The sequence below is a fragment of the Gallus gallus genome, chromosome 1, assembly GCF_016699485.2.
Source record: "Gallus gallus isolate bGalGal1 chromosome 1, bGalGal1.mat.broiler.GRCg7b, whole genome shotgun sequence".
Classification (NCBI taxonomy): Eukaryota; Metazoa; Chordata; class Aves; order Galliformes; family Phasianidae; genus Gallus; species Gallus gallus.
In genome coordinates, this window is record NC_052532.1 from 178,902,130 (window position 1) to 178,927,860 (window position 25,731).

General features: G+C 38.3%; 1 protein-coding gene across 1 annotated transcript in view; it reads right to left on the reverse strand.

Moving 5' to 3' along the window:
- Window positions 1-25,731, reverse strand: part of ZMYM2 (zinc finger MYM-type containing 2) — a 94,260-nt gene that overhangs the window by 3,650 nt on the left and 64,879 nt on the right. Inside the window, 14 exon segments of the mRNA XM_040649623.2 lie at window positions 938-1,058; window positions 1,441-1,519; window positions 1,521-1,693; window positions 2,754-2,868; window positions 5,997-6,148; window positions 7,098-7,266; window positions 7,892-7,986; window positions 9,812-9,919; window positions 12,068-12,239; window positions 13,047-13,162; window positions 13,332-13,461; window positions 15,294-15,328; window positions 16,223-16,388; window positions 22,464-22,636. Of these exon segments, the coding sequence (XP_040505557.1) occupies window positions 938-1,058; window positions 1,441-1,519; window positions 1,521-1,693; window positions 2,754-2,868; window positions 5,997-6,148; window positions 7,098-7,266; window positions 7,892-7,986; window positions 9,812-9,919; window positions 12,068-12,239; window positions 13,047-13,162; window positions 13,332-13,461; window positions 15,294-15,328; window positions 16,223-16,388; window positions 22,464-22,636 (1,804 nt within the window).

Genomic DNA, 25,731 nt, shown 5'->3' on the forward strand with positions numbered 1-25,731 from the left:
GTTAATTATGATTTTATTTTTACTTCTGCACAATACTTTTAGATACGTTGTCAAGTTAGGTACCTCAAAAGAATCTACCTTTCAAATTTATGACGACTTAACATGAAGCAAATCTTTTCCATAGAATCAGAGAATCATTAAGGTTGGAAAAGACTCGTAAGATCATCCAAGTCCAACCGTCCACCAACCACTAATATTGCCCTCTAGAGCATGACCCTAAGTACTACATCTACCCTTTCCTTAAACACCTCCAGGGACAGTGACGCCTGATGCCTGCCTGGGCAGCCTGTGCTGCCTGTGCCAATGCCTCACCACTCTTTCTGCAAAAAAAAAAAGTTTCTAATATCCAACCTGAACCTCCCCTGGTGCAACTTAACCTCCCGTTCTATCACTGTTTCCCAGGAGAAGAGGCCAACCCCCACCTCGCAACAACCTCCTTTCAGGCAGTTGTAGAGAGTGATATGATCTCCCCTGAGCCTTCTCTTCTCCAGACTGAACAGTCCCCACTCCCCCAGCCACTCCCCATAAGACTTGTGCTCCAGACACTTCACAGCATCGCTGCTGTTCTCTGGACATGTTCCAGGGACCAAATTTTCTCAACAAAACTCTTACTGAAGAGACACAGACATCACAAACAACATTCCAGTAGCAAAATCTACCAGATTCCTTGCTGTTAATTCTTAATTGGTAATTCTCTGCAGAATGCTTGGGAATTCTGTGTAAGAAATCATTCCCAGATGAAGCCCTTGACAGTACTCTGCTTCCACACTTTGTGCAGGTGTTGTCCACTTAACAAGAGTGCTTTCATTTAAGTATATTTTTTAGAAGAATTCAATACATTCCCTCTGCTTGAGCATATTTAATGCATCATCAAAACATTTCCTTTTGTACCAGGTCTTCTCTAGAACTCTTCCTTTTTACCCCATATCATACGTACCTTTTAGACAGATAGCACTCAAACAGTTTCACAGGGCATCTAGTTGGATCAGACGTGTTTTCAATCTGTTCAAATACTGGTTCATCATCTTCATGTTTCCTTTTCCCAGTAGTAATTTTATCTTTAAGAAGAAAACCAGCAACATCTAAGTCACAACGAAGTTATTTCACATTTTGCAGTAAATACCCCACACTGGACCGACTAAAGTCCAACCTAAGTACTGCAGCACAGTCATCACATCTACATTTACCTGTGCACTGGAAACGTAACCCATAGCCACATCAGAGTCTCAGTGCGTAGCATGGAGACCAGAGGGCTGAAAGGGATCATTTAATGCAGAGACACTGTACTCCCAACAACACACTCCCATTAAAGACCCAAGAGCCAAGAACTGAACTTTACGCAATGGCAGACCTCTGGCTCCTGGCAAGCTGCCCAGATGTCCCTCAGATGAGTGAAACGTGGATGTTCCTGCAATACTTATTTTGGAACTGTCATAGTACCTTCACTATCAGCTCTGCACAGGGAAGACACCTGATATCGAAGACAAGCTTTGCTTTCCATTGTTAGAGGATTTTTTTTTCCACTGTCTGAAAACAGTGCCAAAAGAAAGTCTTAAGTGCTGCTCCACTGTTTTCAGACCAAAATACTTGGTGTTAAAGTAGAACAGAGTATTCAGAAGAGCAACTGGCGAATGTGATCCTAGCTGTTTAATCCTCCATAGATAATCCTCTTCCACTCGAGAGAATATTGATCCTTCAGAAAAAAATAACAGAGAAAGTATAATGGATTAGCCCACAAACTGTCCAGATGTAATGATAATAATAATAGTAATAAAATTTCTGTTTGCTGTAAAATTTAGTAAAATGTTCATGACAGAAGCCTCTCACAAGAATATTTAATTATATGCCTATAACCCCTCAAAACCACCCTGTAAAGACACTGGAACTCACAGTTTCAGGAAAAAACAGACAATGGGAGATATGCAATTTCACACAGAACACATTTCTTACATGCAGTTCCCTGACATTATTACATTAAAGCAAATGGTCAGGGGCCAATCTCTTAGTCCCTTCACAAAAAGCATATTTTTGAGTTTCCTTTATTCTGCTCAGGCAAGGCCTTTGCATAGGTACACCTTCTTTCTTATTGCTCATGGACATCTCACTTGGAAAGAACTTCCAGGCCATGCGGATGCCCATAAACAGAGCCCTCCTAACCTGTACAGATAAAAGACAATGTCAAGTAAAGAGAAGAAGGACTGGTAAGGAGGAGCCCTCACTCACAAGAAGTTTATGACAGAGATGGAAGAATGGATTCTGTAGTTTAGTGCCAAAATGAATCTGCTGGGAAGAATTTTCTAGTATACCACATTTCCGTTTTCTCTATGAATTGGCAGCACTCCTGAGCAAAACGTTCCAAGCAGACAGTTCTCCCAGTCCAAGTAAGCCTTAATACGTAGCTCATTGGTCCAGCATTTGCCTGGCTCATTCCCAATTGGAGACTCACTTGAGCAAAAATAAGCTAAGGTAAAAACAAGTCAAAAACCAGCCATTTTTACTGATTTTCTCTCCTCTTGAAGACCAGTAGTCAATTTCAAATAAACAGGTGGTGGCAAAAGCAACTCGTGCTATGTGGATTACCAAGAAACAAGATAACATTTATAAGTACAGCCTTAATTGAACTCTTACGTGAAATCTTTGTGATGTTTAATCAATTACTACCACAACGTATAAAATATTTCTATACAGCTACATGCTCAAGAAAATAAAGCTATTAGGAGACGAAAAACATACATGACCAAAAAGAAAATTACCATCTGGAAGTATGCTTGGTTGCCAACTTCTAAGGATTTTATTTAATTCTTGTTCAAACGTCTGGTAGATTGGATCAATAAAGATGTTGTCTTTTCGGTTACTTCCATACAAATACTACAGAAAAAAAAAGTAACAGACAACATTTAAACATCAGATTAGAACAAATTCTGTGCTACAGCACTGTTTTTCAGCACAATACTACTAAAAGCAGTATTTGAAAATACACCAAAATCCTGCTACGTACTGGAAAAGTTTTTAACTTCAGTGCTGCAAATTTCTAACCAGATGGGAATCAGAGATTAATTACAATCTAACAGTTCTCTCTAAAATGTTCTTGTATCCAACACTGTATCAGTGAATGAGGAATCATTTAACTGTATGTATATATTAATTTATCTTTTCTTACAGCTAAGTCATCAAAGAAAAGAAACATACAGCAAGAAACTGCCATTTATATGTGAAGTCTGGTCAATGACAAAAGCATCTTCAGCAAGTCTGAACAAAAAACCCAATCCCATATATGTGTGGTAATGATATCAAGCAATGCAAGAAAAATGATAGGTTGATGTGAGGCACCTGCCTACTGGTCAGTCTATTTACCCTCACCCTCTTGACCTTACAAACAGACTTTTTTGACACAGGAATTAATGGCTGAGGCCTACACTAGTATTTGATGTTATCGTCACTGGAGACATTTCTAAGAAATGGAGGATTGGCTTCTTAACCTTTCCACTTCAGTGTTATCTCTGAGTGAACAAGCCTGTTAGTGAGCACAATAACAGTGACAGACACAAGAAAATGCGCTCAGCTCTGGAAATGGCATCTATTTCTGTCCAGGTACTTGAAATAACATCACACAGCGCTCATTTTTACTCGATGGTTCGGCACATCTTGATTTTCCTATCTCTGCACTTGAGTTTTAAAAAGAGAAAAATTAATTAATACATTTCCAAGAAGTTTCCAGCACACCTTCATTCGGATGGGAAGCAGGCAGTACAGCTCCCAGCACATTCGAATACCCGATAAGCCCTACCAGCCTGAATTTTCCCAAATCACCCTCGTTATTAGACTCATTATTAAATTGTGCACTCTTGTTTCCTTAGCATTTTGCTGAGTGTATGGAGGCATTGATTGAGGGACGAAGGAAAAGGCAAGCAGCTGAAGAGGCTTCAACTCCTCCTTTCCCAGTGCACCCTGACCAATTTTCTTCCACTGCTGCAGACACTACAGACCATCTCCCTCAATGCCATGTGCAAAAAACCAGCCTGTGCTGGGACAAAGAAGGAATACCACAGTGCAGCAGGGCTGTCAGGCAGGGTAATGCCTCCTGAGAACTCCCACTGGGCTCTAAATCATGGCACAGGGAGGAGGAAACACCCCAGCTTGGGCCAGAGCTTCACCACGGGGAGTGAGTGCAGTCACTCTGATGGAGGAGATAGCTCTTTTTCAAATCCACATCTTCAACATCCACTTCCTTTGATGTATTGCTCTTAAGTAAAATATCACTGGTCTTGGCATCATTTGATCTTCTCTGGGCCCTTTCTGAGTTAAACAGAGCCAACACACTTCATAGAGCAACAGGCAATTTATCCCATTTTCAGGAGTACCTACATGAGGGCTGTCAGATGGAAAGAAGGGGTAGGAAAATATTGGAAGGCGATTGAGTTTTGTTGCATGCTGCAAAAATTACATCGAATTTAGTGTACCACTAGCTTGTTTCAATCTCTTTCCAAAGACACACAATTTGCCTTTAGCACACAGGAGATGGCTGCAACCCTTGACAGATCACATGCTTACATGTTTCTGCTCCTCTTGCCTCTGTGAAATACAACCTCATCAGAACAGGGAAAATCTTCCTACCAGCCTGAATGTCAGGGGCACGAGTGGGCCATCAACAGGCAATGAAATGAGGTCAGTAACACCACCTGAATTAAATACCGGACACTAAATATAAGCAATATTTAAAATAACATGAGTACAAGTTCTTCCTTTAACATTTCAGTGTTGTGTGTGTGTGTGTGTGTGTGTGTGTGTGTGTTAAGGGTCCTGATATTAGCGTCGTAACACGCACACTGGTTCTGATGAAGTGAAAAATCAAATTTTATGTACCATTAGTTTTCACGATAGACAAAATACACAATGTCAAAGGCATGAAGAAAAAGGTGAAAAGAAAAAAAAATGCTATTAGTTAAGTTCCATTTTCTAAACACAGAGCTCTCTCTCGGTTTATCAGCTCAACAAGACTGTTTTCAGTTCAACAGAAAGGTAGAGAGACAGTAGATCATGCGAGTGCAGTGGCAGAAAGCTAGCTGAACTGAAACATGCTTTGTAGCAATACTGGCTAAAATGCCAATGGATGCTCACTTCTCAAATTTCAACCATGTGGGAAAAATATCAGCTTACTCCTTAATTTTGTACGTTCTTAATACAGAAAAGTTATGGTAGGTACTATTTTTTTTCAAAAATATTTTCATTAAAAGCAGAAGAGCAGTTTGAGAACATCTGGCTTTCCACATCCCATCCATTTTTTTTGTCTTTTAAATTAAACAAAATTTTCCATTTCTCAGCTCTGAATATGGTTTATTTTATCTACGACTTGCCTTATGTACCAAAAATTAAAACATCCTCTGCTTAAAAGATAAACTAAAGAAAAGCTTCTTAAAATACCTAATGTTACTGCCTTCACATGCATCTAAACTGACTCCCTTTTGTGGAGAATTGCAATTTGAGGGAGCTGGGGAATGGAAGGCAACAAATACAGCACAGCTTCCTACATTCTGGAAAAGAAAACTGTGTCTCCAGTTTTCAGTAAAATAAGACTCTCAAAACAACGCTTTAAATAGCTTGTTTCCACTATCTGCTAAGTAATGGAGTTAGTACACCTTTACATCTCATTCCTCATTTCATTCTTCTCTTACATTGCCATCTTCAGCAATCAAAGTGAAGCACATCATTACAGACTACAAATTCCTTGCTTTAACCCAATAAGAAGCTTAAAATTGTAACTGCATACCAGCTTACATTTGAGTTTTCAAAATGGGCCTGTAAACTCATCTACTATACAGACAGATTTCTACAATGTGACTTATATAGCAGCCTGAGTTTCAGACCATAGCAATTATATTAACAATATCTCCTAGCCTTCTCTCATCAAACAAATTCGCATTATCTCCATTCTCCCACTGAAATAGATTAGAGCCAAATCAGCAGCTCCATTTCCCATCTCTACAGCCTCTACTAACCTCCTGAATCCCAAGACACAGATAATAGATGCTGTCAGGTGCATAGTTCTCTCCATTAGGCCTTCGAATTTCATTGACAAAATGGGCCAACCCATAGTTTAACTCAGCTGAAGTATGTGATAATAGATCTTCCTTTAATTTCACAGACTTTGCTGTAAAATAAAGAAAAAATGCTACATTATACAACAGTATTATTACACGGTGGGGGTGGGATGGGGTATTTTTGGACTGGAGTGGGGGAAACTGGTTTGATGTCTTCTACACTAACCAACAAATGAGTTGAAATGTATGTAATAAGTAGTTCAAATGTTAGGTCTGCATTAAAATAAACAAGGCTACCAGAGTAAAGTCTAATTAACCAAATGCAGTATCACCCATTGAAGAACTTAGAGTCATGCACAGCTGAGGAAGACACAGAGACAGACAGTAACCCAAGATACTGAAGTGAACAGAGTGGCAGAGGGAGACCTTCAGGAGAAATAGCAGCTTCCAAAGATCCAACAGCATAACACAACGGTGCTAAGACACATGTGGGAGCTGAAGAAGAGCAAGAGTAGCAGCAGTCCCCCTCCTCCCCTTCAATGTAAGTAACTCGACATACAGAGAGCTTTGCAGAAAGAGTAGCAACACCCCACAGGAGTGGGAGCCACACTATGCCAGGTCTCCAAAGCCACGTAATGCCAGATTCTGATGAAGATCTCTTCATCCCACAAAGAGTAGGATGCCTCTTCCTCGCAATTTAGAAGAAGCCCAGAAAAAGTGGAAACTCCGAGAAGAGTTAGAATACAAGGAAAACAGGATGCAAACAAACAAAAATAAAAAGAAATTAAAAAAAATCAAAACAGTCATGAGAATTGAGAAGAGCTAGAAAAGTTTTGTCCTGGCCTGCAGTAGACATAAAAGTCCCAGTGCACTGAGTAACGAAAATTATTTTAGGAAAAAAAGAGTGAGGCAACTCTGTGGTAAAATAATCCTTGTTACTGTGGGAACACTAGGGAAGCATGAAAACTTCTATTAGAAACTCCATCTCAAAATCAGACAAGATCAACAATTCTCACTACCAAATAAAAAAATGGATGCCAGATTTTTGGAAATACTTACTTGATTTCAGTTCCTCTAACTCTGGAAGCTCTTCGTCTAAATGCCGAGACTTTACCCAGTGCTTCCATGCATTCACACCATATGTGTATTTGAATGGAAAACTACATTCTGAGTTTTCAGAGCTATCATCGTGTGATTGGTACTCTGACACTGCTCTCCTCTTCACTCCCTGCCATTGAAACAAAGTGGTTAATGCAACATTAGGGCACATTCATTCTTAGTAAGTTTAAGTACCAGCTTTGTGCTGCGCACCAGGAACTCTGTATTTCCTGTTAGTTTTCCTTCTAAATGAAAGAATATGGACAATTTGTTTGCAATGTCTCAACGAAGATTTTTGACTGAAATTCTAGAGAAATTACAATCAAATTAAAAGGGACTTTTAAAAACATTTTATACAGGAGGTGCTATAGCTCCATTATAAGCTACAACATTCTGCTATTTCACTATGAAATGAAATTGAGAGTTTTCTTCCATGTAGAAGGTAGAAAAGCATAACTGAGAGCACAGGAAGTATATACAATACAGTGTAAAACACATGGCAACAGTTCTACCACTGTTCCTCTATAGCAAAAATGGGATCAGAATTTAGAAACTGCGCTCCTATTAAAGCCAACAGTTAACTGCAGCAGACACAGAACTTAATTACTGTAAGTATATCAATCTACAACAAGGAAGATTGGAAACCAGGTATTGGTAAGCAACTGAACATTTTAGAACAGTAAGAGAACTAAAAAAAGATGACATATTTTTTCCCACTTAAAATTTGTGACATTTTAATAGCATGATATCATTACCTTCTTTTTGGGACGAGGCCTTGGTTGCTCCTCATATTCTTCCCCAAAAACAGGAGGCAATAAAAACTCATTTTCTGTATCAAGCTCTTCAGTTGCTGAAAATACATTAAAAAAAACCACCCTTACTTTAAACTCCTTTTGAATAATACTGGTTTGAAAAAACAACAAATTATATCAGTGTGCATTAATGTAAAGATTCTACACAAAAGCACACACATGAAATGTTAATAACAACTGGATTCTGGCAAGAGGGAATAAATGTATTTGTATCTTGAGGGTAAGGCAAAACCACCAGAGTGCTCTTTCTACATATGTTGCAAAGAAGAATGCAGTGTTGAACATCTTCAAAAACCACCTCACATGACTAAGTCAGCATTTCTTCCCCCAGATCCTTACACAATTATTCCTGCCTGGGCAGGCTTTGATATGAAAATGTTTAAGTTACAGTGAAAACGTAAAGTCACGAATGGAAAAAATACGAAGTAGCTCAATACAAGTACTTCGTTCATGGAACACCATCACCTGTATTCATTCTTTGTATTTTACACAACTGTTTCTGTTTAAACATGTTGGAGCATCAGCTCTTTCAGATAAACTGTTTATAGTCCATATTTACATAGGCAGAGGCCTAACCTGTGACAGATGTTACAGTAACAGATACAGATAAACAGATAAATACTATTTTGATATACTGCCATTTAATATTTCAGGTTTAGGACGAAGGACTATTACGTCAGACAACCAAGCAGAATGAAGAGATTTAATTCTGGAAGCACTAAATTTATTTACTTTACTGAAGATGTTTTATCTCTCATGTTACTACCAAACAATGACTTCACTAAAAACAACACTCTTCTGGAGATTATTCCAATTTCACCACCTTGCTACTCAAGACATCATTCAAAGTATTACCAAGTTTAATCACCACAACAAGGAAAACTGGTCCAGATAAAATACAACACAAATGCAAAGATTTAAGAACTCTACCCCAGACTAAACACCAGCCTTTCTTTTGCTATCTAATATCAGAAGCACTTCAACACAATTATCATAGAATCACAGAACAGCTAGGTTGGAAGAGACCTCAAAGATCATTTAGTTCCAACTCCCTGCTTCAGGAAGGGTTGCCAATCACTACCATCAGGCCAGAGCCCCATCCAACCTGGCCTTGAATACCTTCAGAGATGGGACATCCACAACTTTTTAGCACCTCACCACTCTCAGTGAAAAATTTCCCCGACATCTAATCTAAACCTGCCCTCCTTCAGTTTAAAATCATTTCCTCTTGCCCTATACCTATCTAAAAAAAAGTTGATTTCCTCCCTGCTTATAAGCTCCCTTTAAGTACTGGAAGGCCACAATCTATTATAAACTAATATTGTTTAATATTCCACTTCAATTTCTTCCCTTTTTTTTCCCCCTTCTCATGTACCAAGCCTTGCTTATAAAGAGGACTAAAGAATACATACAGTATACCTTGCTAGTATTCCTCAGAGAAATGTCAATCCTTTTTCATAATCCCAAGAGACAACATTCAAATTAGACATGCAACAAACTGAGCAATTCAGTCTGAGCAAGTAGTGTGGTTATCTACAGCACAAGGAGACTTTCAACAGCAGATACAGAAGCTAGCATACAGGGAAGGTATGAGTTATCCACCCAAGAGAAGCTATGTCAAGGAAGGTTCTAACTGTACCTGAGAGTTTTTTTTGGATCTCAGATTGATTAGGATACAGTGAAAGGCAACAAAGACTATCTGCCTGCATTATGCAGAGAGCAGTAGAAGCAGCAGTTTCTACTGCTGCAGTTTCAGAAGAAGGGTCTCAAAGGAGGGATTTTCATGATATTTCAAATATTACCTTTTCCAAATGTCTATTTCATAATATTTCACAATATTTATTAAAATGACAGAAAAAATACCTCTTGGAAAGTCTATTTCAATATCGAGGTCTGGTTCATAGGGAACATCTGGCAAGCTTGTCTGTGCCTCTGTTTCTGAATTTAGTAGATTGGACTCAGCTATCACACCTGTAAATAAAATAAAATTAAAAAGGAAAAAATCTTGTACTTTAACTAACATGGATTAGTAAAAAATGGGCAGGTATAAAGCATTATAATCTTAGTGGTTCTAAAGCTGCTTTTTCTGCTCATCACCATCCTTGGTTTTGTTGTTCTTAGGTATCAGATTTACTTCATCAATCTGATTTCCCTAAAAGAAAACAGTACTAGCTCATCTCTCCTTTGTTAATGTGAATTTCAGCATACAGAAAATCAAATACCAGATAATCTGAATCACATCAAACAATCACAGAATACAAGTAAGCTTGAAAAACGTAGCTATTTCTCTACATGATTTTGCCAGCAACAGAGTGGACTTTTAAGTCTGTGAAACGGATCCTACAAAAGCAAACAAGGAAGGCAGGCTGATGGAAAACAAAAGCTTGACCTCTTTACAACTTCTGGCAAGGATAGATTTTCTCAATTCTCTGCAAAAAAGCAGGCTCTGATCCCACACATCTACTCAATCAGCTATCTGTATGTAGCAAAAGAGAGCAAGCGATTATAAATGAGAACACAGAATCACACACAGATTGGTTGAGGTTGGAAGGGACCTCTGAAGGTAAAGCTCTGCCTAAAATTGTCTGGCTTTGTTGCCAAAGATGCTATAAGATGCAGAGTTTGCTTTGCATTTCAGTCTTTCACAGAATTACAACATCACAGAATGGCTGAGGCTGGCAGGGACCTCCCATGCCCAGGACCATATCTAGGTGGCTTTGGAAGATCCCCAGGAGGAGACCCACAGCCTCTGGGCAGCCTGTGCCAGTGCTCCATCATCTGCACAGCACAGCAGTGCTCCTGGTGTTCAGAGGGAACCTCCTGTGTTCCAATTTGTACCCACTGCCTCCTGTCCTGGCACTGGGCACCACCAGAAGAGCCTGGTTCTGTTCTCTTGTCACTCTTTCTTCAGGTAATTCTGGACACTGATAGGATCCCCCTGAGCCTTCTCCAGGTTGAGCAGTTTCAACTCGCTCAGCACCTCCACCAGGGAGAGATATTCCAGCCCCTGCAGCATCTTCGTGGCCCTCTGATGGACTCTTTCCAGTATGTCCATGTCAATCTTGCACAGGCAGCCCAGGACTGGATACAGTACTCCAAAACCTTGCAGTGCTACCAGAAACATCAAGCTTTTGTGAAGGAATGGCAGCCTCCTGGCACTGGCAATTTCTGCAGCCCTGCTGACTTCCTATATATTAGGCCCAAGTCTGAAGTGTGTGTTGTTTACCAATGCCCATTGAAACATCTGTTGAAAGAGCTTGAAAATAAACTTCACCCCAGTCACAGAAAAATCTGAAAGTCTGATTTATTAAGAGAAGGCAAATTATCCTGAGAGGACACAGAAGAGCAGAGTTGGGAAAGAGGGACCAAGAGATGTGTGCGTTGCAAAAATAGTATTACAGGATATGAAGGATTTTTTGATACTTGGCTGTAAAACTGTCCCAGAGAGAGTTCCCTCTTTTTAGACAAGCTGCTAGAATTAGAAAACTATTCCAACACCATAACCTCAGCGATGTATCAGCTGATGTATTACTATCTTAAAGGGGATGACAAATGTAGATGAGGATTAATGAAGAGCCGGAACAGCATTAGGTAATCTGGTTTTGTTGACCACAGTTCAACTTGTGAAATACGTAATTCCCTAAGTTTTAGCAGCCCGTGTGCAAAGTAAAATGTGCCTAATAAAGTACTACCACAAAGAGGGTAGGTCCCTGTTGTGCTCAGAGAAAGTTGTGTTCACACCTCTAAGACTCAGTATGGAAAACACCTCCCCTAAAGTTTTGACTCAGTTTCTAGAAGGAAGAGTGGTCTTGTTACGGCTTGTTTTGAGATACACTGAGGAGAAAATGCATGACAAGCAAGGAGTATGTCGCTGTTTTAAAAACAAAGCTATGGGTACAGCACATCAGAGTCACAGAGCAGACTCGAGGAAGTTTTCTGTATTTTAACCATGATAAAATGCTCTAAAACTACTTAAACAATTAGGATTTTGATTTAATATAAGAGCTCAGTAATAGCACTGTCGTACAGAAATAATCTTCCCTAACATCAGAAAGTATTTCTCCCTATTCACACACATCCCAGCACTCCAAAGAACCAAAGACATGGTAACTAACTCACTGGCCACATCAGAAACTTCTGCTTTTCCCTCATGTTCAGGCACCATCCCTGACAAGGTCAGTAGCTCCGTCTCCAGAGGATTTGAGGGCACTTTGCCCCTCAGGTCTTCTATTGCTGCAAAGATTTTCTCAGTGCTGTCCAGAGTAGTGGGCAAGAAAATGGGAACTGGCACCTGTGTAGATACAGAGGAGAGATAATAAGAAATAACAACTGCAAAGAGTCAACTGCAATCAACACAGGAACACCAACTCTATGCTCCTGTTCTAGAAGAGGGTTAAAACAAACTGAAAACGTATCACTTCAGTGTGAGCTGAAAGAACTGCTGACAGGTTAAATGATTCACACCAAAAGGGAGAGCAGTAAAAGACCTATAAGAAATACAACAAAATAAAGTGCATATAGTAAAAGCAGAAAGGATTTTGGAGCTCTCCACCTTGATGTGACTGTAACATCAGACTAACAGTCTGGACAAATCAACATCCTGTTCTAGTGACTTGTTTATGAAACATGGAACTTTAGGAATTTAGGGTTTCTTTCTACTGTTTGGATAAGATTTGGTATGTAAATGATAAAAAATCTACTTAAGAGTTATTTTCTCAGCGCAAGATTCCTTTCTTGTTTTTCTTCCTTTATCCTGCTCTGCCATCCCCCTCTAACACAGCGTCCCCATTACAAACAAGAACAAACCTTCTTGTTTAATGCTTATTCAGAAAACAAAAGCATCACCCACAATTTTTCCCTAACAAGTTCGGCAGCATGAGATTTTTACACTCAAAGAAAACAGATAGATAGGTCCTAAAGAGCAATCAGGAAATCATGTGCCACTGTCAGATTTCTGATTCTAATTCAGTAAGCAGTGCAGTGGTATCCTTACAGTCCTTTAGGTGGAGCAGGAAAAGAACAGTCAGCAATACAAAGCAGTCCCTTGCATGCATGTGAATGGACGCCAGCATAAACATAAGGCTGAAGTCTCACTTACAGGAACAGGAATCGACGTAGGAACAGGAACAGTTTGGCTATACATGTTCATAGGCACCGGGACATAGATGGGTACAGGAATAGGCACTGGGACGTACTCTTTTTTCCAATCATCTTCTATTAAAAGAACAAAGAAAAGGGTAAATGCTGCAGAAACTTTGATATATTTTACACCTGCAGGTTAGGGGGAAGAAATCACTTATTTGCAATATCTTCCAATAAAATAACAGTTAAAAAGAAACCTGCGGTGACAAAATTAGTGGTTTGAGCACAATTCAGGAGTTACCTGTCTGACAAGATTTTGTCTGCATATGAGGTTTACAGTACGTGGCTTTCGTCATTGTCAAAGGCTTGCACAGAACAGCCTTGTTCTTCATCTCTCTGTTAGGGGTTGGGGAAGGCGGTGGTGCTGACCCCTGCAGACAAAAAACAAGAGAATACGTTGCTGTTGCTCTACATTGATTTCAACACAAAGTTTTTTAATTTAAAGCGTCAGTCAATACTGTCCATGCACAAGATACTAAAGAGGAAGCTCACAGCACTCAGCAGCACTATGTTTTCTTTCTTTAATTGCAAGCTATTCTGCATTCTAGCAACAAGCTGCCACTACCAGGAGTGTCACATAGCTGTGTTTTGCTTAGTCTAGGCTAGCATTTCAATTCCTAGCATTCCAATTCACAACTTCTGCCAGGTTTTTTTTTTTTGAAATTCCTTGTCTAAATGAAAGTACAACTTAAACTATTTTATAATTTAATAATAACTTTAGCTATAAAAATAATTCACTATGAACAGCAAAACAAAGTTCTGGCTCAAGGTCTGATCTTCTTAGGTAGGCCACAATCCAAAATCACCTACCAAAAAAAAAAGTACTTCTGAATAAAACATTATTGCTACATTCTCTACTATCCAAAGAACAAACGCTGAGCTCCCCCTGCTGCCTCTACAATAGCATCAACATATTTGGAAACACCACATAATGTTCAAACGGTGTTCTTACAGTCAAGAGGTAAAAATATTTTGCTTCAAATACATTTTTTGATCACTAGTACCAAGAATGCTGCTTTTCTTTGATCATCACATTAAGATTAGCCTCACATGTCCTCACATGGAAAGAATGTGAAGTCACAGGAATGGCAGGCAGCACACCTTCTAAAATGTGAATAAGTAACTGAATCACAAATAGTTTTTATCTGATGGTCCATCATTTCTTTTTAAAGATATTAATATTATTGGAAGGTATTAAATCTAAAATACTACGTGTTTTTAACATGATGGTTTAACATGCTATTATGCATGTCTCCAGTTACCCAAGCAATCTTATTTTGTGTTTTTCATTAACATGTTATAAAATGCTACCAAAATACTTTCACTTAAGTCTAAGATTTAGCTTACAGAAGCCTGTTTTCAGGTGAGACAAATTTTTCCACTGAGAAGTAGCAGCTATTGAGATCTTCTGTGTAAGAAAACAAAGCCAAGTTTTAAACAAAATACACTAAGCTCAACGTTCAAAGTTGTTCCTAATAATGAGATTAGGAAGAAATTCTTTACTGTGAGGGTGGTGATGCACTGGAACAGGTTGCCCAGAGAGGTTGTGGATGCCCCCTCTCTGCAGACATTCAAGGCCAGGCTGGATAGGGCTGTGAGCAACCTGGACTAGTGGGAGGTGTCCCTGCCTATAGGAGGGGGTTGGAACTAGATGATCTTAAAGGTCCCTTCCAACCCAAGCCATTCTATGATTCTGTATTTTTGACAAGCTGTCAAAAAATGATGCCACCAATCCGACCCTGTGCGCCTGTACCTAACAGCTCTGCTCTCTGGAACTACAGTTTAAGAACTGAAGATTTGTTTTCATCCTTTCAAAGCTGCAGTACAACCTTCATATTCCAACTGGCCAAGGAAATTCTCTTCCCTTTCTACACTCAATAAGCACATCTCACCAGTCTAAAGAAAAGAAATACACACACGTTGTGAACTAACTTCTAAGCAATGTGTTCATGCAGTACAGACATAAAACACGTGGCTGCCAATTCCTTTTTCCAAAAGATGTTGAAAAGAACATATGAACATTCAGAAAGTTAATTTCTGATAATTCAGATGTAACAAAGGCTAACAAAACCCACAGTTATATCAGTATCATTTTAAGATACTCATTTGTGGCATTTTTAATAGCATCCCTTGAAGCCACCATGACCTCCACTTCAAATTCATCTAATTAGGTTATATACACATATAATATAGATGTACTTACTGTTATTTTTGTTCGGGGAGTTTGACAGCCCTGATCTAAAAATGCAAGAAAACATTTTTTAGAGTTCTTCTCCCTCTTTCAGTATCAGAGCAAACGTCAACATGTATCATTGGAGTACCATTAATTGAACAGTGCTGCTCAGCACTGTATGGCAGGTAAGGACTGAGCTCTACACTTCTCAGGCATACTTCTCACTACGCCAGCACTGATCCTTATATAAAGCCAAAAGTCAAATCAATGCTACAGTCAGCTGTAAGCAAAACTTGATTCAGAAGGTAAATACTAAAATATTCAAATATGAAAATAGCCATACAAATAAGCTGCGTTAACATAATTAAATGAGAAGTTGATTTATTTCCAAGCTGACATGCTGTTTAGGTCCCACATAAACACCTATTCTGCTCCCACCAGAAAACCAAAGGCACCTATTGCCAACAGATCAAAAAGGCAACACACTGCTCATGCCTGGATACTTTCATTTTGTTTTGTTTATGATTGCGTTTATTTCCTTTTAATTCCATTTATTTCTTTCCTTTTAATTCCGGGTGTGTATATCTGCTATCTGTGACCAAAATGTGCTTTGAAGAGAAACATTCCCACAGAGCAACTAATAACAAACTGGAGTACAATGAGAGTGGAAAACATTTGGCATTCTCATGACCAGAATGATGGTTTGTTTTTTTTATAAGAAGTGATTTTAGAGTTCAATTACTGAAAGCATTTCAGCTCTCGAAAGAGCAACTAAGTAAAGGTTAAGATAAGCAACATAGAGCAGATCAATAAGTAATGTCTCTGGTGATCATGTAAAAAAGGGCGGTCTCTAACGCAGACAAGTTTTTTATATCAAATAAATAACCGAAGCAGTTTTCAATCTCTGGTTTAAAGCAAGTATTTTGTTTGCCATTTAGCAGCCACAAGGCAGCACGTACCGTATTGCAAGTTCTCCGGTCCTTTTTGGGTTGCCAGATTTGGTTCATTTTGTTGACAGTAGAAACGGAGCAAACAGTGCTGATCACAAAAGTGTTTCATTTCTCCACGCCACTGCACTTTCTCTCTGAGAGTTCCCTGTGACTTACAACAGTCACACCGTGCAGCCTTAATGCAAAAAAAAAAAAAAAAAAAAAAGAAAAAAAAGAAAGAAAGGAAGAAAGATTTGGACATTTTAAATAAGTCTTGACAAAAAATTACATTTACTTTTTAAAAGGTTACATTTTCACAAGTACTAGAAGTACTGAAGCATTATTACTGCTACACAGCTCATTCTCACTTGCGTAGGCCCTATGAGATTTACACAACCCTCTATCCTGAGTAGACCAACACACCTGTCACTTCACTTTCAACTGTTTGCTGGGGCTTATGCCTAGAATGAGTATGCTGGTTCCACTTAAACATCAAGTCCTTAAAAACTGCTCACTTATACATGTTCAGAATAAAAATAAAAATTGTACGCAATTGCTTTCATTAATCCCACTGAAACATTCTGCAAAACAAGAGCAGAATTAAACTGAGATTCCTTCATGACTTGCTCGAACCCATGACACAAGCTTTCTTCCCCCCAGCCCCCAAAGTATCGTGGTATTTTTTTTGTTCTGTTTACGATTTAAACAGGATAGGACTAGAGGACTGGGACTAGGTAGGACTAGATAGGACTAGAGGGAATGGCCTCCAGTTGCTCCAGGGAAGGTTCAGGCTGGATGTTGGGAAATGATACTTCTCTGAAAGGGTGGTCAGGCACTGGAACGGGCTGCCCAGGGAGGTGGTGGAGTCACCGACCCTGGAAGCGTTCAAGGAACGTTTGGACGTTGTGTTGAGGGATGTGGTTTAGTGAGAACTATTGCTGATGGATGGATGGTTGGACTGGGTGATCCTGTGGGTCATTTCCAACTTTAGTGATTCTGTGAAACCAAAATCACTTCTCTAGGGATTAGATCAGGGCCCAGTGGTGTAAAGAACTTTTCTGTTCTCATTATTTTAGTACTTTGACAACAATTTTAAATTCTGACTAATTAGTTCTTCCAAGTTTCTCTCATTATTTATTAGCAACAAAACCAGCTCCAAACTAAAGAGGATTCACACTAGCAAAAAACTTGAAACTCAAAACTCTGTTCTTCTGCATTCCTAACTAAACATTGAAGAAATGTATGCTGCACCAGGCTGGAGAATAACTTCATGAGGCATTGCTAATAAAGACATTTATCTACTTAATTGGTTCCACTGAATTTAATCAGCCATGATATAGTCTATCTGAACAGCACTAGCCCCATCTTCAGATCTGCAGCAAGAAAGGGTTGTTTGCATTATTCCTCCCCTTCGTATTTGCTTTCAATCTCCACCCCAAAGTGGTCCTTAAAACTAAGTGAAAAAAAAATAAATGCTTCATGGATGCTTAGGAATCCAAAATAATTCAATCTAATAGTATAGCCAGGAGAGGAAGAGGAAAATTATGATAGTATGCAACACAAAACATTAGTATGTAAAACCACAGACAACACTGGAGTTAGGCACAAGGCTCTGATGGCTGAAAAAGTGGTCCAACTGTAGTTCTTGCAACTCCAAACAAGTATCAACAGGCCAATAGCTTCACATTTAAAAAGTAATTAAATTTGAGCTCCTTCTCTGTATTTGACCAGTTCAGCCTCATTCTCTGGCAATGCAGGAAATTCAGGTCTCAATTGTCATTTTCAAATATTTAAGAGGATAAAATGAGAGACTTGTTTCTAAGCTTCAAGTATATTTCATACATATACATATTTTATACACTTATTAACACATTTATTTGAAGGAAATATGCATATTTTAACCTGTCTGGCAGCAATTAGAGTAAATAAAGCAATTAAAGGTGCCACTGGAAGGGGAGGTGGTACTTCTCCCTTTCTGTGGTGCAGGCACCAGCAGTAGTGCCCACGCACCTGCATGGTACAAGGTCAGAGACCTGCAACATCCCATTCCTCCCTCACTTTGTTACATTTGTCACTTTGACTTTCTGCTGATGCTGAGCCACAATTCATTTTGCAGCACAAGATGTACTCAAAAGGACAAAAGAGCAAGTAAACTGCACTCATGGAAGTGAGAGTGTAAAGTGTTGCCAGAAAAGCCTAGGTTTATCAGTTAGGGAAATGGTGAATTTGCACCTTCAGCGCAAATACATCTTTCCAAAGCCACCAAAAAGCTGAAATATCAGTGGGAAAAAATAAAACTGTATAATGTAGTGGTTTTTTGTTTGTTTTGTTTTGTTTTAAAACATCTCAAGCCCATCTAACAGTGATCACTAAGAATGACTGCTGACCCACATATGGAAAAGCCCACTTATCCTGAACTGCTGCACACAGCTTCACTCTCAAAGCACCACTTCTCCGTTTTCTCTGTCCTATAAAGAAGAAAGGTGCTGAATAATGTAAAATGCAGGAACTGCCTGTAGCTACTAATTGCTTTCTCCCTCTCCTTTTTTTGCTCTTTCAGTCAAGTTTTTGAATAAGCCTATTTTTGTCTCTCCTGGGCTGCAACTATGGTATTTAGCTTCAACATGGTAAATCACCATTCCTTAGCAAGCCCAATATTCCTCTGTGTGGATACTTCAGTTCTCATCTCTACATTTAGTATATTAATGCTAAGTATTTACATAATGATTTCTGCTGTCAATACTATGAACTTCTCCATGCACTGAAGTTTCCTACACTACTTGCCAACTCTGTCAACTTCCTCGACCACGAAATTACTGAAAGGAAACTCAATTTGGGATGTTCTGCTTTCTTCCTTCCTTACCCGTTAGAACACCAAAAAATACACGTGAACTGAAACCCCCAAAATGCCTACTTTCAAGTCCTTCTTTTCATGCTCCATCCACACCTAACTCCTTCTCCACTCATGACTGGTTTTTGGTCCAATTGTTTCCCCAGGTCTGACTTCAAAAAGTTTAAATTACCAGCACCAATCTAAAAATGTATAAATCAACACTGTTTGCCCCACAGTTGGTTCAAAATCTACCTTTTCACATGTAGAGCTCTTTAATCCTTCACTGACTCATTCCCAATGTTCTCCAGAGATATGGGCCGACACTCATTTGACATTATCTTACCTGTCTATTTTGAGCCATTTTGGTTCAATCTACACTAAGCAAGAAGCTAGAGGTGTTTCCAGAGAATAACTGACTACAAGAGAAAGGAGATCAACTCATCTAGAAATGTACCTCATTGAAATTGAGATGCCTAATTATACAATGGCTAAATTTGGAAAGGAGAAATTCCACGAGGTTGTCTTGTTGCCTTTACCATTGAGATTAATACCAGCTGCACTATTTCAGATCTTATTATGGCTGTCAATTATGGTATCTGCAGCTCACTAGCTATAATAATTTTGCTTGTGCCTCAGACAGTGGCTCCCCACTTTCACATTAAGTCTCAGCTACAGACATCTGACCTCTACCAAATATGCAATTATTACCAAACACGTTAGTCAAATCACTATTCCACTGTTGACTTGAATGACCTATATTTGCACTTCAGCTGTGGTACTTTCAGCAATACTTCACAACACAAAATTTAAGAAACAGACTCCCATAGTTCTCTCCATACAGAATATTCTTTTTCAAGGTGCTTTCAGTTCTCTAGTAAGAGAAACAACAGATGATCAAAATCATCATCAAACAGGCTACTAAAATATTTATACTGACATCTGAAAAATGACAGAAATTATCATCCTAACCACAGCATGCAGTTTGAGTTTACAAGAGAAGCTCTAATAACAACAGGAGCTAGCCTCAAGACACCAGAAGTTTTTATTCTATTCTTAGAAGTGCATTGGACACCATACTACAGAAACTTCCTCAGAATTTGGCACCAACTGGTAATTTCAGCTGTCATTCACCAGATGGTGATGGCCGAACGCTTCTTCTACATTTCAATCACTCATATTAAGTTTGAGGAATATTTCTAGATAAGTCTGATGTGAGTCTACCACTGATAACTTTTTCTAGCCTTCTGTGATGAGAACTTTGGTGCTTAGGAAAGCCTTTGAAAAAATAATTAAATATTTTTAAAAGTTAAGATGTTTTCCAGATAATTACATGAGAAAAATGGGTCCAGGATAAAAAAAAGTAGACAAAGATGGAGACAAACACTTGTTTAATGAACACAATGCTGATGTTAAAACATTACTAGGTTATTACTACTTATTTCTCTCCGTGTATACATTTATTGCAACTCCAAAATAACACCAGACATTGCATAAATGAGACAAAGCTCATACAGATATCTATTCTTTTAAGAAGCTAACAGACAGAACAGCTGATGAAGTACAAATTGAGGGAGGGATCCATATCTCATTTGTCTTCCTGTATTTTAATCATTATCTATTTATGGCTACGCAAGAATGTTCACTAACCATGCACTAGAAAACCCAACGTGTGGAGTGACTGTCGTAAAAGAGGTGAAAGTTACCCGCAAGAATGTAAAGGGAAAAGAGGTCAATTCTAGCAAAATACACATACCAAAGCCTATTACAGGTCTTCTTTATGTAGTAAATTCCAAACTCTTATAATCAGAGCTGAATTAAGCAAAGACTAAGAAGTACTTGAAAAAAATAAAAACCAACAATTGAACACCATGTGACACTAGTTCCACAAGCAAGCACAAAAACCCCTAACACTTCAGTATCTTCTAGAGTACCAAAAGTCACTAGTTAACAGTGTGCTTAAATTACCTTTCCAGGACATGTCTGATTTTCCCATACCAAAGGACCAAAAGCATTTCTTAAGCAGACTTTAATGGGTCAATTAACTTACTGCATTATCTCACAGATCTGAAGGATAATTTGAAGTTTAAGTGTTTTTGAAAATCTGAATCACAGTACAAACTTCCATATAAGTTTACAGCATATGAAACTAGTTGGGCACACTCAACCCCCAGACTATTATTTGTTGAATCCCTAAGAGATCTCTAAAGCATACCACAGCCTTATTAGATTCTTCATTAGAAGGCACTTTTTACACAGGGATAAATTTTATCCCACACCTCAAGTTCTAAGGCGTACTGATTAAGTATTATTGCATGGAATGTCATTTTAGCACACCTAAGAACTTTGCAGCCCAGCTTTTCACCCTGTTTTTGCACATGAGACAGCTGATTCTGGTCTTCAGCAGTATTCTTTCAGGAATTTCTAAAAGGACTCTATGTACATAACTCAAAATGAAGACTTTACAATGTTGAGTGGTAACACTTCTGGAACCTGCCATTCCAAAGTATCAGATCCGTCTTCAGACTCAGTTCTGTTATGGTAGGTAGACCATATTGAGTTACAGGACCAGAATCTAGCCCTCTAACATTTCAAGCTTTTTACTGCCTTTCAGGCTATGCCAAGAGTCTTGGTAAGGTGATGAATTTTGTATTGTTTCTTTTTGTTATTGCATCCACAAGTGTTGGTCTTGGCTTGATATTATCAGTGTAGCTTTCCAGGATGTTCACATCAGAGATCAAATATTTTATCCATTTCTAATCACAGGTTAAACCCAGTCCAATCTCACCCTTCTTTCTTTCAAAAAATGAAAACAGAACACTACTTAACGTGAACTCTTTGCTGATTGTGCTTCACAAGGTAATTAAACTTCCAGAGATTTAGAAATAGATGCCATCACATTTGACTTAAACTTTTATTAGAAATCCATTTGGTCTTGCTTTCCCCCTTGCCATCCTTTCCACTGTGAAATAATGAAAAATCAAAGGCCCTGCAGTTCATACTGTGGGAAAAGGCAAAAAAGGAAATAAAAACAGGAAGATGAACTGCCAACCTAGTTTATCATCACTCAACACAAGGTATCATCCAGCTGCTACTAACAGTGTTTTCAACATTCTGAATACACATTTAAGTAACTCTGACAAGAAAAATATGGTATCAATTGAGGGGGAAAAATTGTGATCGTAAAGTACATTGTAGGCTTTTTTTTTCTGTACAAGACTTCCTTGCCAAGTGAATCAATAAATCAGATGGTAGAAACTCTGCTCTACGTTCCAACAAAACTCAAATGATGAAATTAATACATCTGCTTTTTGTGTAGCAAATACTTTGCTGAAGTAAGCCATACTTGCTGCACAGTCCTTGAGATATCCTCACATGTGCATAGTTGATTATTTTTTTTTTAAACTTTGGAGCTCTTTTCAAAAATTCTGAGTTACTTGCCTTGTAGTACCAGTCCTGAAATTTTTTACAGCACTCTTCACTGCAGAAATCTCTCACTACACCATCAAGTTCCTTAGTTGCTCCCTTTTTGCACAGCTGTGAGCAGTAATTACAAGTAACACATCTCAGTCCTAACCGTCTTGCAAAGTCTTGTTTATATAGCAGCTTGCAGCCTGGAAACAGATTTTAAACATTAGGAACAAAGTAATTTTTACAGAGAGATATCACAGTTAAGAGTTAAATATTGAAAACAATGGCTAACAACTGGGGCTTCAGAAAAATTCAGGTTGCATAATACACTGTATTTCAAGACATTTTTACCTGAAGATCTTTCCTGCACAACTCTATGATTTCGTGTGATATCTGTACTCTCACAAAACACTATGCTTGAATCTATGCTTATCAAACCCCTGAATAAACAGTCAGAAAAATTACATAATTTGTTTTTCAGACAGATTCCTGCAGAAACATTGTCTTGGAATGAAATTGTTCAGTTACATGTTCTCAGAATGCTAGGTATCCAGACAATGACAAGCAGCAACTGTAAGCTAGGCAACACTATGCACTAAAACAATACCTATCTTGAAGTATCTTATTTCTATTAATACTTTCATTCATGTTAGCACAACAAATCATTGTTTTTTAAGAACACAAGATGATGATCTAAGAACTGAAGAGTTTCCTAAAAAAAATAAAAATAAAAATGCAACAACAAAGTAAACAATTACAAGTTCTGAGACTGTTATTGCTCTAAGCTTACAAATTCAATTTGTGTAAGATCTGTATTCAACGCATCTTACTTTCTGTGCTCACATTAGGCCGGTTGGTTTTTCTTATTTGCATTTGCTATGAAGTCGTAACTCCAAGGTCATCATAATGAGAGCTATACTCTTCAATAATCTGATCCTCCCTCAAGCAAATTGGAAAAGACACTCCAAAGCACTAAATGCATTAAAAGATGAATACCACAGCTATTACATAGCCTATTTGAGAACATAATGTATTTAAACTACCTCAAATCTAGTGTCTGTTCAAGTTGATGCTTAAATCTCTATAATTGTGCTAATGTACAATTGTCCATGCATCTCTAAAATTGTGCTACATTTGCATAGGAGAACAGCATGAGAAGATGAAGCAACTGTCTATATTAAACACTGGAGGGACAAGGTAACATGTACACAGATAACTAATCTAAGGTACTGTGGCTGCTTTTATGATCTCACAAATATCACAGTACCACCAAGACCAGAACTCAAGTCTTCCAAGTACTTGCTCTGCTGGGGTATGCTGTGTACCACATGCAGACTTCTGTACTCCCGCTAAATAAGGAAATTCAGTAAGTAATATGCACTTCCTCAGGTATACAGAATATTGAAATATCATTTAAAATACTATTCAGTAATTTCAATTATCTGCCTTGTGCTGTTGTCTGCTAGGGAAGAATTTGGTGTTCTGAATTTCAGTGAATCAGATACCAATTTTAAAATCACTAAAAATGTGAATGCAAGTGGAAACTGCAGCAGACAGCATTTTTCAAAGCAAAAGGTTACTGAGGAATTTTAACTTGCAATGCTACAAATTCTGCTAAAAAGTTTGCTAGCAATGTCAAAGCAATAAAATTACAGAATACACTGTACATAATAACTGTGTTTTCAGTTGATTTTTTTTAAAGTTATAACTCAGATCCCATAACAACAGAATAAAGAATATTATTATCACACAGTAAGCAGTGCAGAAGGTAAGAGCCAAAGCAAGCAATCATCCTTACAGCGTAACTAATTTGAAAGTTAAATACACTGCTCTGAAGAAAGTAATGATTCTGAAGGCTACCAGCATGTGCAAGCAATGACTTCAAAGTACTGGTTAAAGCACAGAAAATTTCTTGCTAGTATCTCTGATGGTCGTATTTCTCTTTATTGTATGTGGCATCAAAGTCTTTCCACATTTTTTTTTTGTCGCAGAGACAGCTCAGCACCACAACTTCTCTTCAGCTGTGCATTCGAAGAACCATTCATTGCAGCATCCACTTCTTAAGACCAAAGCTAGTAAAAGTACTCTGCCACCAATCAGGCACACTAGCTGGCTATACAGCATACAAAATAAATGGATAAAATTTACATTTTTCTTGGCTGCTAAATTATGGAGAGTAAAATCAAAGAAGACGCTGCTGTTACACTAAAGGAAAAAAGAAAATCAGGAAAGAAATTTTCCATTCTACAGTCAAGCATCTCTGATGAAAAATAATGAGTAGTGAAAACTAAGTAGGGAGAGACAAAAGTCCCAAATTCAGCCCTCGAGAATAAAATCCTGAAAAACTTTTATTTATTTTTAAATCACTGACTGCAGGACTTCTTGATGAAGGATGCCTCTACAAAGGGTAGAAAATCCATCTTCATAAAACTTCAGATGTTGATAGAAGACCATTACATCTCTGAACATTTCTACCAGAGAAGCACAGGCTCGTCTTTCTGCATCATCATAAGCAAAACTCCTCAGAAATAGATGTCTGATGCTTTTTTTCGTTGCTGTTGTTAATGTCTTTGTAATACGTCATGTAATCCACTTATCAGGGAACTTTGTGTTGCTTCAAGCTCTCATCGATTCCGACAAAGGGAAAACAAAATGCCTTTTTATAGCAACATAAAAGCTCTTCTTATAGGATATATTTAATTAGGCCCTTGGTATTCTGTGCATACCTAGAATGTAGCTTCTTATTTTAAGGTTATGGTTTTGATTGGATTGTTAGTGTTTTCCTTGAATTATGGAAAAAAGTTGGCAAAACAGACCGAGTTCATTGGAACAACTTGATCTTCACAGTGAACAACGAAATCCCAAACTAACAGAGCAGTAGCACCCATGTTACCTCTGAAGATGTAACCAAGAAGCAGGCCTTAACTGACAGAACAACAGGCACCAGTTGTCTGATATGTCCAGTATCAACACCAGAATCATACAGGTTTGGCCAACATTCCTACCCTTGGATCTCAGGGTTCATGAATAAGCATTGCTTAATACCAACAGCTGCCAGACCCATCATTTTGAATGAAAAGGTGCATTGAAATTCTAAACCCTTCAGGATTTCTGCTATAACACCAGGTACACAGTTCAAATGTGACTAGGTGGAAGCCTCTGGAGCTGGAAGTGATTCTAAGAGATTAGCTCTTAGTCATTTTAAAGAAAAATTAAGTGCAAGTCATTTGGTTACAGCTATACAGGGTAACTGATTATATTCTTCAGCACGGTTTTAACACCGGACCTGCCCTGAGAC